Genomic DNA, 16176 nt, shown 5'->3' with positions numbered 1-16176 from the left:
CTGTTAAAACCACACAGGCAAAGCCCGGCTCCACCTTCTTCCTTTACAGTAAACCCTTAAGTATATCCGCCATCGGTGTAGGTTGTGGACACCTGGAAGAGGTGTCCAGCGATGGCGCTGGCAGTGAGGAAGATGGCCAGGAGGCACAGGAGCCAGAGTTGTGTAAGCACCGGTAAAAAAGTTTCAAAAGCACAGTGATGCATACAAAACAACACCGGCGAAGCGGGGCCCTTCTAAAACTTCACTGAGAAGCAGCACAGTTGAAGCAGTGTCGCTCTAAATGAGCTTCATCCTACATCCGGGGCTCTGCCACCACAGCAGGGAAGTAACTACAGTTGATAGTCTCTACTATCTCCATGACCCCAGGCAACTATTTAAACACTGCACTCCAATTTTCCCATCGGACAAGTGGGGTTAGTTATCTCGTTTACTGCCTGTGAAGACAAAGGGAGCTGGTAAATTAAGGAGAACAGCAGTGCCGTACTCAAAGATGCTTAATAAAAATAGCTATTGTGGTGGGGGACGACTCAGTGGCAAAACGCTTGCCATGCAAGTCTGAGAATGTGAACTCAGAACCCGTGTAAAAATGCTGGACGAAGCGGCATGTGTCTTTTTGGGGGGGGGGGGGCGGTGAGACAGGGTTTTTTTCAGTAGCTATGGAGCCAGTCTTGGAACGTGTTCTGTAGACCAGACTGCACTCAAACTCACAGAGATCCGCTTGCCTCTGCCTCCCGAGTGCTAGGATTAAAGGCATGCGCCACCACCACCCAGTTGGCATATGTCTTAATCCTAGCACTTTTACAGGAAGATGGAAGGTAGAAACGGGCGAATCTTCCAGAAACTCACTGGCCATGGTGTACATAGCACAGTGGGGGGGGGGGGAAGAGACCCTGCCTCAAAATAGGTGGAAGGTGAAGACTGACTCCTAGCGCTATCTGCTACCCCCTGTACAAGCACCATGACACATGTGCATCCACACACACACACACACACACACAGAGAGAGAGAGAGAGAGAGAGATTAGTAGATTGTTATTTTGATGCATTGTTAGCAATTAACACTTCCTATCACATAGAAACGAATATGACTCATCTAAAATCAAATAACAAAGCCCAGCCAGAAATAAATAAGTGCATTGATGCACTAGAGATGGACCTGTGGGGGGAGGGGGGGTAAATGCCTTTACCTAGTCTTGACACATCATTTTTTGAGCCAAATAGCACAGATCCAAAGCCAATGAGAAATTTAAGTAAAAGTTGATTATCTTATAATCTAGCACAATTATATAACTGTCACCAAGGTAATAATATAATTACAGAATATAAGAAAGGGATGTGAGTCCGGTTTGCACTTTTCAGTTCTGACATTCTTGGCTTCGGTAAATTTGCCATGGCTCTGTGGAACGGAGGAATTATCTGACCATTTGCTCTGTTAGACGTCGTGACTTCAGAAGTATGTGTCCCAACTGCTTAGCAGATGCTTGAGACAGTGGCACGTGTTCCAGGCCTGGTGGTTCACAGCTGCCATCCCAGCACTCGCCTGGAGGCCAGTTACTCAGTGAATTTCAGGCCAGCCTAAGCTACAGGCCGAGTCTTTCTCTAAGCAGCAAGAACAAAGTGCACAGAAGATCTGCCAACATGGCAGGGAGGGTAAGGGTGCTTGTTCCCCAGCCTGATGATGTTGGAGGGAGGCCGCTTGTTGGTTCCTGGCTGCTTATCCCCGAAATAAACACTCAGAAACTGTATTAATTAAATCACTGTTTGGCCCATTAGCTCTAACGTCTTATCAGCTAACTCTAACATCTTAATTTAACCCATTTTCTATTAATCTGTGTATCACCACAAGGTCATGGCCTGCCAGCAAAGTTTCAGTGTGTCTGTCTTCGGCAGCTCCGTGGCTTCTTCCTGACTCTACCTCCTTTCTCCCAGCATTCCATTTAGTTTTCCCTACCTAGCTGTGTTCCCCCATAGCTCTGCTATAGGCCCAAAGCAGTTCCTTTATTAACCAAAGATATTCACAGCATACAGAGGGGAATCCCACATCATGATGACCCTAGTCTGTAACATGTTTGTTTTGTTTTTTTTTTCACGTACAAATGTTTTGTGTTTTGAGACCTCTGCACTCCAGGCTGGTCTTGAACTCACTGCAATCCTCCTACCTTAGCCTCCTGGGTGCTGGGACTACAGTTGAGAGCCACACTAGCCTTATATACAAATATTTTCAATGCTGTTGAGATACAGCAGTGTAGGTTCTGTGAGGGGAGCTCCCTTATCCTTTCCTAAATCCCCTGGCAGGGGCGATTACTTCATGATGTCAGCAGCGTTTTCTCACCCAGCACTTCCTCTTCATAGGTCCCCTCTGCAGTGCTGCAGCCGACCTCACAGGCCTCTCTCTGTGGAAGACAAGGGGCATGAGTCAGTGCCTTGGAACTGTGTTTACTGACAAACTTCAACCACAATCGGGAACATAAGTGCCTTATCTATCTTTATAATTGGGGTGAGGTAGTACATGCATGTCATCCTAGCCCTTTCCAGGCAGAGGCACGACTTCAAGGCCATCCTTAGCTACTCAAAAAGTTTGGGGCACCCTGAGCTTTATAAGAACCTGTCTCTCCAACTCAGCCAACAGAGCAAGTTCCCGCACAGTCAGGGCTAAACACAGGAAAACCCTATCTCGAAAAACATACATACATACAAACATACATACATACATACGAGAGAATCTGTCTAAAAAAACCCTAGAGTGAGAAAGAGCACAAGCATTTAAAACCATACAGTAGCTCTGGTGGGTTTTAGTGACCTCCAAAATTGTGTCATCATCAACACAATGTGATTTTAGAACACTTTCCTCACGTCAGGAAGAAACCCAACAGGGTGCCCTTATATATTTCAGTTTCTTCCATTTCATTCCGTTGACGGTGACTCTTGATTTACTGAATTCATTCCGTGGCCCTGTCGTTTTATAGTTTGAAAAAAACTCTGAGTTTAATAGTTCACTTTTATTTTTACCATGTGGGTTAAACGTTTGATGAGCTGAAAACCTAAAATTCCAACCCAACATAAATGCATTTGGTTGTCTATTTGTTGTGCTATCTCTACTCTTCCTTAGAATTAAAAATTAACTACAAGTTCCACAATAGCCAAGCATTCTACTGGGTATCTTCGTACCAATACTGACATTTAAGATCTACAACAATCTAACCAGGATAGACACCTTATCTCCTTAAAGCAAAAAGAAAACAGAGTACATATTTGAGGACTGAAACCCAAACTGCCTGCCGCTCTTAACAGGTGCATCGGCCTCCGCCACAGAGAAAAGAAAACGGTGAGAAGAAAGCACACATAGTAAAACTCCAGCAAGGCTGTGCTCAACCTCCCCGGTGTCCTTGAGTTTATCATTGCGATACCAAGAACAGTCTGCTGTCAGTTTCCCAGTGATGGTAGGTACCACGGCACAATGCATCTGCCCTGGGAAGAAGAGCTGGAACGTGCAAATATTAACTTTGAGCTGTTTGAGCTGTGCACTGAGAGGAAGTAGAGTCCGATAACCCCGGGGTTGCTTAGTTAAGGATTAATTCAAATACCATGGTGTGGGCCAGGGATTGTTTAACTTAAAGGTCCGTGTACTTGTCACATCCTCTTTGGAAATTTGAGGAAAGCTCACTTAGTATATCCAAGGACTGTGGAGAAGATACAAACCAAGAGGCAAGAAGAGAATTACATAAAATAAAGGTTTTTCCTCCAAAAACAAGAGACTTTGTTTAGAAATATATATTACTTGGAAATATAGGCCAATCTGAAAAAAAAGATGAAGGAAAAAAATTGTGGCCCTGTTTTTCCTGCCCCTTCCTCAGAGGACACATAGAATAAACTCTGTCAATCTCAGAATTTAAACATTATCTCAAGTGGAGACAACACTGTCAGCTACGTTGCCCCACTCATGAAGACAAAGCAACATCAGGCTTTAAATAAGGGCATCCTGCATTTCCCAAGTCTAAGGGACCTGGAGAGAACATAGAGGTGGTTGTATCAAAGCAGTTCACAGAATCTGAACCAGAAGCTTCTAGATGTGATATTTATTCTATTTATTCCAGGAGACCTGACTGCCAACACTTCTCTGCCCAGGGGCTTTATCCATCTGCCATCTTTAAGTCTACCCTCACTACCATTTTCCCACAGTACTAAGACCATCTTTATTATCTCTTGGCTTCCCAGGCTGGCATTGGGCTGCCTGCATCTTTCTTCATTTTCTTAACACTGTTAGGAAACCCTCTCCAACCTCTGTATGGATTGCAACATTCTTCTCCGAAAAAGCTTTCATTCATTCAAGGATATTTATTGAATCTCTTTTCTGTCCCAGGTGTTGTGCAGGGCAGCAAACAAGACAGGTAAGTTCCCTACCTTTGTGGGACTTACATTGTCTTAGAAGGGGTATAAAATAAAGGATTGACAAGTCTAAAACAAACACCTCAGATAACGAAAGTGTGTGACTGAGTGTTGTGGCAAGAGGATCAAAGTTCTGGGCTGTGACTAGGAGACTTCCTTTAGTGTGGTCAGCTGGAACAGCACAGAGATGACGCTCAACCAAGACTTGAGCACTTACAAGAAGCAGGGAGAGTGTTTGTGCGGAAGAGAGACCCCTAGATGGTTGTAGGAGAGTTGAAGCCATGTGTCTGGCACAGAGAACATTATTTCATTTTGATTTGTTTGTTTGTTTATATGCTGGGGGAAGAGGCTTACACCATGGCCCAAGGATGAAGATCAGAGAACAGCTTCAGGGCTCATTTCTCTCCTTTTACCACATGGTGGCCTGGTATCAAACTCAGGTCATCAGGCTTGGCAGCAGGCTCCTTCACTCACTGTGCCATCTTGCCATCCCATAACCAGGTTTTAAACTGAACAATAATAACATTTCTTCACAAATAAGCAGGGCCAAATGTGACTCAGAGTGTTGGCAAAGATTTTGGTGAATAAAAGGGATAGAAGGGTTCTCTTTGGAGTTTGGCTTTGTTCTGTTCCAGTTTTAGTTTTGGACCTCTGTAGGCTGGCCTCAAACATGTGGTTTCACCTGCCTCTGCCTCCTACATGTTTGGAATACAGATGTACAGCACCACAGCTGGCCTAAGAGGTCTCCTGCAATGTGCTGTGAATATGTATAGTGGAGCACTCTGTGTCTGGAGAAAGAAAATACAATCTTGTGGCCCAGCTGCCAAGCAGAGTCCCATCCTCAGAACCCACTTGGTAGAAGGAGAGAAATGATTCCTGCAAGTCATCCTCTGACTTCCACACACGTGCATGAGCACATCCACCTACCCAACACAAACACAAAATGAATAAGGAAACCTAAAGAAAAGAAAAAAGAAAATGCTCTTTGCAGGGATATCCCAGAATGCATTCTTCTCTTCTTTCCTCCCTATGAGACTCAGCCTTCCCTTGGTCCAGGACAGGAAATTACAGTCTTCTAGGTGAGACTAAAGTTACAGTCTAGGGGGCTGGAGAGATGGCTCAGTGGTTAAGAGCATTGCCTGCTCTCCCAAAGGTTCTGAGTTCAATTCCCAGCAACCACATGGTGGCTCACAACCATTTGTAATGAGGTCTGGTGCCCTCTTCTGGCCTGCAGACATACACACAGACAGAATATTGTATACATAATAAATAAATTTTTTAAAAAAATAAAGTTACAGTCTGTCCTTGGACTCAGGTTATACATTTGTGTAGATTTCTCCTATTCAGACAACTGAGAGACAAGCATATTTGCTATTGCATCTTAACTGAATGTACACGCACACTTGTTTTGTGTAAACATATACCTTAAAAGCTATTTAAACTGAACACGGTAGCGCAGGCTGGTAATGGCACTTGGCAGTAGAGGCAGGAGGACCCGAATTCAAAGTTATCCTTAGCTGCAGACTGTTCAAGTTCAGTCTGGCATACATGAGATGTCTCGAAAAGAAGGAGGAGAGGGAGAAGGGGACATGAGCTACTTCCACAACACTTACATTGTAATAACTGTGGACAGCGAACTATACATGATGTGAAGGATGGAGGATGTAAAGACGTACGCAGGTCGTGTGCATATAGTACTGCATTCTCAACGAGGGATTTGAATATGTAAGAGTTTGTGAATTTGGGGAGTTTCTGAAGCCTGTTCCTTTTGCACACTGACAGATGATGATTTATGTATACATGTGAATTTGTATGTATCTGCATACATATTAATAAAGACTAACATATACACATGGATACATCAAACGGCAAATGTCTATGCCAAAATGAGATTAGACCCTCATTTATGACTGAGAAATTCTTCATCTTCCTTTAGTGGCCTTTGGAAGTCTAAGAACCACACTTGGGTTTGATTATATCTTCTTCATAAGGGATTATTAACTCACCTCAGAAATGGTGGTGTAAGTATCATTCTGCATAGAAAATAAAAGGAAAGGGAAGTTAATGTCCTGAACCTTGCAGATAACTTCAGTGATTCGGCTGTGCATTTCCTACAACCGAACTTTTTTCCACGGCCGATAATCAGCAATAAGACAAACAAGTGGTGCTGGAGAGATGGCTCAGAGGTTAAGAGCAGTGGCTGCTCTTCCAGAGGTCATGAGTTCAGGTCCCAGCAACCACATGGCAGCTCACTACCATCTGTAGGGGGATCTGATGCCCTCTTCTGGCATAAAGGCATACATGCAGATAGAGCACTCATACCTAAAATAAGTAAATCTTTTTTTAAAAGATGAATAAGTAGCAGTTGATATAGTCAAAATGGCATATGCCTGTAATCCCAGCACTTGGAAACTGATGAAGGAAAATCTCAAATTCAAGAGCATATGGAGACCCTGCTTCAAAAAAATAAATAAAGTTGAGCCTGTTGTGTGAATAGCTTTAAAATTATGATATTTGGCCAGGTGGTGGTGGTGCATTCCTTTAATCCCAGCACTGGGGAGGCAAAAGCAGGTGAATCTCTGAATTCCAGGCCAACCTGGTCTACAGAAATAGTTCCTGGACAGGCTCCAAAGCGACACAGAGAAACCCTGTCTTGAGAAAAAAAAATGATATTTGTGTCAGTAAGAAAATAGTAAAATGGGTTATCCACTAGAAAATCTCAGTGAACTGGGAGAAGCCTGTAATAGACCAGGCTAGGGAATTTTACTGCAGATCAAGAGAGACAAATTGGAATGAAAACCAGTTGGAGCTCTAACTAGCAAAGGCCAGCAATTTCCTCTGCCCACATTGGTGGCTTCCTGTATGATTGCCTGGCAACAAATGGTATTCCCACTCCTGTGCTCAGCAAGAATCAATACCTGCTTTGTGCCCACCCTGGTCAGTGGAGGAGACGTGGTCTAGAAAAGCTGAGTGCTTTGTGCCCTGTAGGAACTTACATCGTGGCATCAATGATATTAAACACTTAGCTAGACAAATAATTAAGTTGCCGTTTGTAATGTTATGTAAGAATAACTCAGTCCAGATGACAAACACTCCATTTGTAAAATTACATTCTATAATGCACACAGCCACAAGTGGAAACAGGCATTAATAACTTTTATAACTGAGGTCTACAAAGCAAGAAAAATTATGAAAATGCACATATGAAGAATTAGTTGTTTATAGAGATTATGATGCTTGTATCCCAAGCTAGGTTCAAACCCTAAGTCACTCCTGGTTCTGCCTCCAGAGTGATTGGATCACAGTTATGGGTTGCAAACCCAACTTTAACATCCTCAAATAAGTGTCATCGTTATAATTTAGCTCATTAACAGAAAATGATATTATTGAGGTGGGCTGTGTTTCAGTTGATAAATTATTAGCCCAGGTTCAACCCCCAGTGTCTCATAAACTGATGTGGTGGTATATGATTGTAGTCCCAGCACTCCAGGAAGAGAGAGTAGGAAGATCAGAAATTTAAGGTTGTCCTTAGCTACATATGAGTTTGAGGCCAGTCTGGGCTACCTTGGGCCCTGTCTCAAAAATACGCAACAATAGTTAATACTTACACACTTTAAAGCACACTTTTCCTGATCTACAGCGCTCCAAAACTGACATCCTTGGATGCACTGCAAGAGATAACAAGACACGGGCGTGAATAAAGAATTGTGAATTTTTGGTTACTTGAGAGTACATAGTAAGAAAAGTACCACTTTGTATTTTAGAAATACAAATGCATTGGCTAAGATAAGCCCCCGGACTCTCCGAACTGCATATTTACAGACAGGGCACAGTGTGGCTGGCTGCAAGAGTTCAGGACTGCAAAGCCGAGTTAAGTCCTGCGCAAGATGGCACCCCAAGAGCACCCAATACTCTATCCGCTGGGTAGACATCAACCAGTTATGTCCAGGACAGCAAGACATCAAGTGTATCCTGGGTCTCCAGTTGTCCTCACACAACCAACAAGACACACAACCAGGGACTACAACCAGGCAGAATGTCAAAGCTAGTAGATAGGCCATTTCTTAATCTGTTCCCTTCTGGCTGCTTTTACACCAAAACTGCCCTCAAATGTCCTCCTACAGCTGTACTGGTCTCCTGTTGGACCGCTGGCCCATGGCTCCTGCTTCATCTCTGTCTGTCACTCTTCCAGCCCGCATGCTGCTAACCCCTATAACTGCCTGGCTTCCTAACAAGCTCCATCCAAACCTGCACTCCCGCATCAGACACCCAAACCTGAGTCACTACAGATTCCCCGTGTGACACACTGAATCCCTCATATCCAAACATTCTCCCATTTGTATGCTTGAGTGGCCTAAAACAGGAACCCAGGCACGTTTTCTTTCCCTAACTCCTAACCCTCATATTACAAACAAGGCATCCCCAAGTCCTACTGACCCACCTGGTCACTAGCCAAGTTCTCTCTGGCTCCCTATTCACCGTCTCAGCTATCTGATGCGCCCCTTCACAACGTGCTAAATGCTCATGGAGGACCACTCTCAATTACCTCTTTGGAGGTCAAAAACCCATGGTGGAAGAGATGCCAGGCCTTGTGCAGGGACTGAACACTGTCAGCTAAACTGACATCATTCCAAGCTGCCTTAGAAATATTTGTGTTTACATCCATAGGCAAAAGTGATTCTCAGCATTGACCACAGAAGACTCTTATTCCAGCCAACAGTGAATACAGAGATTCATGGCTGCCCAATAGGCTAAGAGTATAAAACAGAGACGTGCTCAGTCCTGAACAAGATAGTTACACCAATATTCCCTTTTTAAAACCAACACAAACTGTAAAGTTCTTGGTAATAGAACTAGTTACTTACTGCCTCATTCAGATTGTACGGTGGGCCAATGTCAAGCTGTTTGCCCTGAAACAAGAAGGGACAATTAATGTCATCAAAAGCACCAACACCCCAGAGTGCACCATTGCACTGGTTTTTAAGTTTCATGGAATTCAGTTCTTCTCATTGTTTGCTGATTGTAGAGTAACTTGCCAAGTGTTTCCAAGTCATTTAATCTGGCATGGAGCTGGACAAAAGGCTGATGCAAATTACGGATGACTTGCCTAGGATCCCACAGCGCCTACAAGGATGGGGGTGAGAGTGTGGCGAGGCAAGGATGACAGAACCTCATGGCGAATTAAACAAGCCTGGGGATTCGGCGACTGATCCAAACAGAGGTCTCCTGAATTAGAAAAGAACTAATTTCAATTTTTTTCCCTTCTCTTTACAATTGCTCAGTAACTGTAGGGAAACATACAAATTTGGAATGTCATGTTTAATAAAATATAAATTCTCTCTTTAGTTCTCACATACTTTGAAATTTTCAGGGTGGCATTTATGGAGCTAGTGGATGTTCTCAATCTGTGGGTCATGACGCCTTTTCAGGGGTTGCATAAGATTATTCTGCACATCAGATATGTGCATTACGATTCATAACAGCAGCAAAATTACAGTTATGAAGTAGCAACAAAAATAATTTTATAGTTGGGGTTCATCACAACCTGAGGAACTGTATTAAACTGCATTAGGAAGGTTGAAGAGCACTGGGCTAGAAAGATGGCGCCATTTAAGAGCATTGGCTCTTCCAGAAGACATGGTTTTCGATTCTGAGTATCCATATGGTGACACACAACCATCTGTGACTCCAGTTCTCAGGAATCCGACTCCCTCTTCTGGCCTCTACAAGCACCAAGTGTAAACATGGTGCAAAGACACATAGGCAAAACACTCATACACATAAGTAATAAGATAAAAACAAAAAAAAATGAAAGGGAAGCTTTTGTTGCTGGTGGAGAGACAGCTCATTGGTTCGGAATGCCACCTGTGCAGAGGACCTGAGTTCAGTTGCCAGCACCCACATCAGGCTTCTCACTAGCACCTGCAACTCCATCCTCAGGGGATGAAGCACCTTCTTCTGGTCTCCTCAGATGCCTGCACCCTCATGCAGATAACCACACGGGGACACTCACACACATACAAATTACTTTAAATGACAAATACTGTCTTAATGCTTTTGTTTCATTTTGTTTAATCTTCCTGGTTTTGGAAACAGGGTCCCATGTAGCACAGGATGGCCTTCCAACTTCCTATGTAATCTTGGAAGGCACAAGAGGATGGTGAATCAGAATGTGATTGAGTTTAGTTGTTTCTTGTTTTGTTTTGTTTTGTCTCATTTTTCCCAGTGCTTGGAGTCAGATCCAGAGCTTCCTATATGCTAGGCAAGCACTTAAGAATGTTTTCTGTGGTTGGTTTGTTAGTTGGAGCTAGGAATTGGGTTTTTTGGTTTGTTTTAGTGGTGGTGGTGTTTTAAGAAAAATAAAATAAATCTTCATTTATAGGAAGATTATAAAGAATGGCAATGCAGGATCCATAATGCTCAGGTCAGTGATATCACATGAATATTTCATGCTCTGCTCTACCGACTGATTAAAACCATAGGCAGAGGCAACCTACATGTACATTTCTATTACTGATTGGTCCTGAGCAGAACATCTGTGATTTGGTTTGACTTGGTTTTGTCTGTTCTAGTGAAACAGTATTTCTCACGTACCCTAGACTGGCCTAGACCCTTCAATCCAACTGCCTCACCTTCTGAGTCCGGAGATACAGGTTTGCAACATCCTATCTACCCAGAGAGTGTCTACCTTAAGAGTTTGCTGAAGAAGGAAGTTCACAGGGGTTTAGTCCAAAATGAACAACTACAGGCAACTAAGGAATGCAGAGAGAGGAAGGAAATAGACTTCCCTAGGGAAGAGCACAGCATTGGCTATTCAATACCAAATGGTCAGCCCTGAGAACATATGAATACAAGTGGCATTATATGAATTAAGCAGATTGTATCTCTGTATTTGTGGATTTACACTATATATATAGTCAGATATATATATCACAACAAGCAGAAAAAAGCCATGTATTTGAAAGAAAACAAAAGGTTGGGTATATGCAAAGATTTAGGGGAGGAAAGGAAAAAGGGAAATGATAAAATTATGAACTCAAAAAATTAAAAATTTTTCAAAAGAATAGTTTTCTAAGTTGGATGTGGTGGCACATACCATTGAAACCAGCACTCAGGAGGCAATGGCCGGCAGATCTCTGTGAGTTTGAGGCCAGCCTGGTCTACACAGTAGGTTCCAAGCCAATCAAGACTATAGTGAGACCATATCTCAAAAAGCAAAACAAAAAAGGTTTATTGATATGAAACACTGAGTTAGAGACGTAATCAATATAGCAAGGGACATAATATTCATCCTTGGCTTCCAATTCTATAAACAAAATATGTCCCTGGAGATGATAAAAAAAAAAAAAAAGCCCTGAGAAGGATGAAAGTGTGGTTTAAGCATTCAGTATGGCCTCTGAAGATACGGTGCTATCACAGGAGACAGCCCATTCCTAAGATAATGGTATACCTCCTCCTTCCTATGCATTTCAGGCTTCTTTTCAGGACTCAGAGAAATGCCTGATGGGTAACTACTGTTCAATATTTACATGCAAAATGAATGCTTAAAAGCAGACGCCCCCAGTCCCCCCCACACACACACACAAATTCAAAAGCTCTAGGAGTTCCTGTTGTCTTTATCCAAGGACTTCACGCTGTGAGGTTAGTTTGAAATCAAACTCAAAATTGAAAAGACAAACATTTTCATCCTTGGTGATTTATACTCGAAAGGAAGATGGGAGTTTATTTTGCATAACAAGTAATAACAACACTTTGTATTCACAGAGAACTCTGACATTTAAGTTAATTTTGTAACCTCCTGAAGGTTGCTGTTTTATTGGGCTTTGCTCTGTTGTCTTGGCATTTTTTATTACACTTGTCTATTAATTTGGTGGAGCAGTGGGGTGTCTTGGGACAGCATGCCTGGACATCAGAAGATTCAGTGGAGTCAGCTCTGTCCTCCCATCGTGTGGGCCCTGGGGATCGAACTTGGGTTATCACACTTGGCAGCAAATGTCTCTTAACCACTTGCCAGCCCTGGTTTTTTTGTTTGTTTGTTTTTGTTTTTTTGAGGTAAAGCCTCAGGCTGGTCTTGAACTCACTAGGTAGTCAAACATGGTCTTGTTCTCCTCCACCTCTGAAGTGCTGGGATTATAGGTGTGAGCCACCATACCACGCTTCCAAATGTTTAATAGGACTTTGCTTTCATGAACTTGCTCAAAATGAAGCTTTGGTTCCTATAGGACGATTAAATCCTAATCACACAAAATCAGGTGAAAGATAACTGATTCATAATTGATTATTTTCCCATCTCTTCAAAATTATGTTAGCTCATAAAGACAAAGGAGAAGATGCTGAGTTGAACTTGTGTCCATGTTAAACACAGAGACAGGAGAAGATTCCTGGTGGCTACAAAGCTATATTGCAGCAGGCATGAATCCCTGGAACCGCTAGAGAGGAAATTCAACCAGCTGCACAGATGCCTACCACGAGGCCTTGGCAAGCCAGCCTTTGTCAGGTCTGTGGTTTTCCGAGGGAGTGAATTATGTCGTCATTTTCTCAACCTCCATTCACTCACCCTCCATCCCCGTTGCAATCACCACAGCTCACAGTCCTAGAATCATCCCTACAACCCAGGCCAGGCACGTTTATAGTTGTCTTTATGTGAAATCTCAATAGTTGTTCTCAACAACGCTACATAACATGCACTGTTACTAACCCTGTTTTATAGCCGAGAACTAAAGTTTAGTAAACCGCTCAGGTTCCGGTTTCAAAGAGCACGGAAGTTGTGATCTCTGTGAGCGTGCACAAGCGTTCTCTGTGCTTTGGACCTTCAGCGGTCCCTGCAAAGCTCCAGTGAGCTAGCTACCTCCAACACACAAACTGGGTCCCACATCACAGACCTCTTAACCCAACACCTACTCCTTAGCCCCAGCCATGTCTATCCTGGCACTTGAGCTGGAACTAATCGAAGTCTTGACTTCCTCCCTTACAAACGGAACCAAGCAGAATGGCCTGCATTTTACCTCATCTTAACATATAGTTGCTCCTTAAGAGATGTGTTTGACTTAGTATTTCTCATTTCACGTCTAAGAAGAATAATACTTAATCCGGAAGCCAATTATGAGCTTCATACCTACAACCCCAGCTTTCAGATTACTAAGACAAAAGATTGCTTCAAATTCCAGGCCAGAGAATGAGATCCTGACTCAAAAAAAAAAAAAAAATTAAAAATTAAGCTAAGCCCCCCTCCACAAAAAAGGGAAAAAATAACCAAATAAGGTTTAACTCATAGCATTCTGATAAGATTCAAACAATGTACTTGTATAATACAATTTTTTTATGTTTTTACCAATCAATTAAAAAAAATAAATGACTCAGTGGTACAGCAGTAGCCTGCCATATACAAGGTTCAAGACTCAACCACAGCACTGCCAAATAGAAGCACATAAATTTAGATTTTTTTTTTTTAAGAATTGTAAAGTGTTGGAAAGATGGATCAGTGGTTTAGAGCATTTATTGCTCTTGCAGAGGACCTGGTTCTCAGCACTCACAGAGTGGCTCACAACCATCTAAAGTCCCAGTTCCATAGGGTCTGATACCCTCTTCGGCTGTCCCACAGCACCAAGCACTCAGGCAATACACAGATATATACACAAAAAATTTAGCTGGGCGTTGTAGCTCATGGCTTTAATCCTGGCACTTGGGAGGCAGAGACAGGAATATCTCTGTGAGTTTGAGGCCAGCCTGGTCTACAAAGTGAGTTCCAGGGCATCTAGAGCTATACAGAGAAACTCTGATTTGAAAAAAAACTGAAAAAAAAATCACAATTTAGTGCAAACTCTTAGGAACTTCTTGACATGTGCGAGTTTGCGATACGCAGCCTTTCACACAGACTCATGATTAGTTATGCAATAATCTCAAGTAATTTCTGATGTGCAGGGCTAAAAAATATCATTTTTGATATTTTTTAATATAACTTGTTTTCTTAAAATTTATAATTTGCATTCTAATCTATAGTGAATGTCAACCCCAGCTTGCCCGCACCTTTATAAACCATGAACTTTTCTGCATAAATATTTGTATCTTTATCAAGCTAACAGCAGAAATAAATATTGGTTTCCCTTTTCAGTTCTGTTTGGTCTGAGGCTGACTATTATCACATGCATTTTAGCAGCTTATAGGGTTTTTTTTCTTTAACTTTATTAAATTTATTGGAGGGGGTTGAGCAAGTCACAGGACACGTGTGGAAGTCAGAGAACAACTTGCAAGAGCAGTAGGTCCTCTCTGTCATATGGTTCCTAGGGACTGGACCCAGGTCACTAGGCTTGACGGAGTCCTTGGGAATGAACCCAGATCACCAGGCTTGGTCCAGTTCTAGGGACTGAACCCAGGCCAGCAGACTGGGCATCTTTGCCCACTTAGCCATCTCTCCAGGCCTAAAGCTCTTTTTTGTGATTTTTCACACTCTTATTTTAAGTGCTTTTATTTATGTCCAAGTTGGTTAATTTAATGTAATAGCATTTTCCATACTGAAACTTTCTCTATGACCCAAAAAGAGGAACATGGGATATACTTACTCATAATTGGTTTCTAGCCATAAATAAAGGACATTGAGCCTATAAAAAAAATATTTTGAAACAGCAAGCATCTTTTTACAAAGGAAACTTCAAAGAGCCATTTATTATTTTTAATTGACCAGGCTTTTGTATTCTTAACTGGTGCATGTATTAAATTTAAAACATGAGTGGTTATCAGTTTTGCCGGTTTAAATATTCCCCACATTTACATTGTCGGCTTCTGCCAGTCTCTTGTAGGAGAGAACTAACAGGGCAAAGGAGCTTATGAATTCAGGGGTTAAAGGAAAACATGCTTTAGAGATGTTGTATTGTAGCAACTGAGTTGTTTTTGTTGTAGAATAGAATTTTAAGGTAATGAATAAGGATTCTCACTCAAAGATTGCATATATTTAAAAAACTTACCATAAAATGTTATATAGGAAAGATGATACTTATTTTAGGTAAACAAACTATATTTATGCTTAAACTATAAATCTTTGATGGTGTTCTTTATGCTATATGCAATAACAGCAAATTTTATTAAAAACAATTTGCAGATATCACTGGAAAAATAAAAAAAACTTTCTCTATGTCATTTCTGTATATTTTCCTAATAGACAGAATAATTGAAGTTTTAAATAGTTAAATTGTTAGGGAGTCTGGATCTGTTTTAGATTTTTTTAATTTAATTTTTTTTTCTAGACTGGGTCTCTCTGTGTAACAGCCTTGGATGTCCTGGAACTCAATCTGTAGAGCAGGCTGGCCTTGAATGCAGAGATTCAACTGTCTCTGCCTCCCAAGTGCTAGGATTAAAAGTGTGCACCCCTGGTGCCTGGCCCAGGCTTTTCTAAGATTTATTTATTTTACTATGTGTATATGAATGCGTTGCCTGCATGTGTGTATGTATACCATGTGCATGCCTGTCAGATTCCCTAGATCTAGAACTACAGATGGTTGTGAGACACCATACAGCTCATGGGAAATAAACCCGGGTCCTCTGCAAGGAAGAGTGCTCTTAACCACAAGCCACCTCTCTAGCCCATGTTAGGCTTTTCAAGACATTCCTACTCCTGGGCTTTTGGCATAGCCTCCTGTAAGTTTGGCTACTATTTTAATGAGACAAAGTAGGGGCTGTTTGTTTTTGTTTTTTTTTTTTTAAATGTGCTTTGGTTTTTGTTATTTGATTGCTGGTATCTCAATCATAACCTTTATTTACAACTCCGAGAAGTTATTTGAACCTGGTGGTTAATGGG

The 16176-nt window shown here is 42.0% G+C and overlaps 1 protein-coding gene across 1 annotated transcript in view; it reads right to left on the bottom strand.

The window, feature by feature from the left end:
• Nucleotides 1-16176, bottom strand: part of Ros1 (ROS proto-oncogene 1, receptor tyrosine kinase) — a 117380-nt gene that overhangs the window by 96847 nt on the left and 4357 nt on the right. Inside the window, exons 2-5 of the mRNA XM_041654206.1 lie at nt 9251-9295; nt 7994-8053; nt 6392-6418; nt 2332-2392 (exon numbers count right to left, since the gene is read on the bottom strand). Coding sequence (XP_041510140.1) covers nt 2332-2392; nt 6392-6418; nt 7994-8053; nt 9251-9295 — 193 coding nt within the window. The remainder of the gene's footprint in view (nt 1-2331; nt 2393-6391; nt 6419-7993; nt 8054-9250; nt 9296-16176) is intronic.

Source organism: Microtus oregoni, unplaced genomic scaffold (assembly GCF_018167655.1).
Source record: "Microtus oregoni isolate MIOR12 unplaced genomic scaffold, Mior012 000006F_ref0000085, whole genome shotgun sequence".
NCBI classification, from domain to species: domain Eukaryota; kingdom Metazoa; phylum Chordata; class Mammalia; order Rodentia; family Cricetidae; genus Microtus; species Microtus oregoni.
The sequence above is the reverse complement of the archived record's forward strand: the minus strand, read 5'-3'. Positions and strand labels throughout refer to the sequence as shown.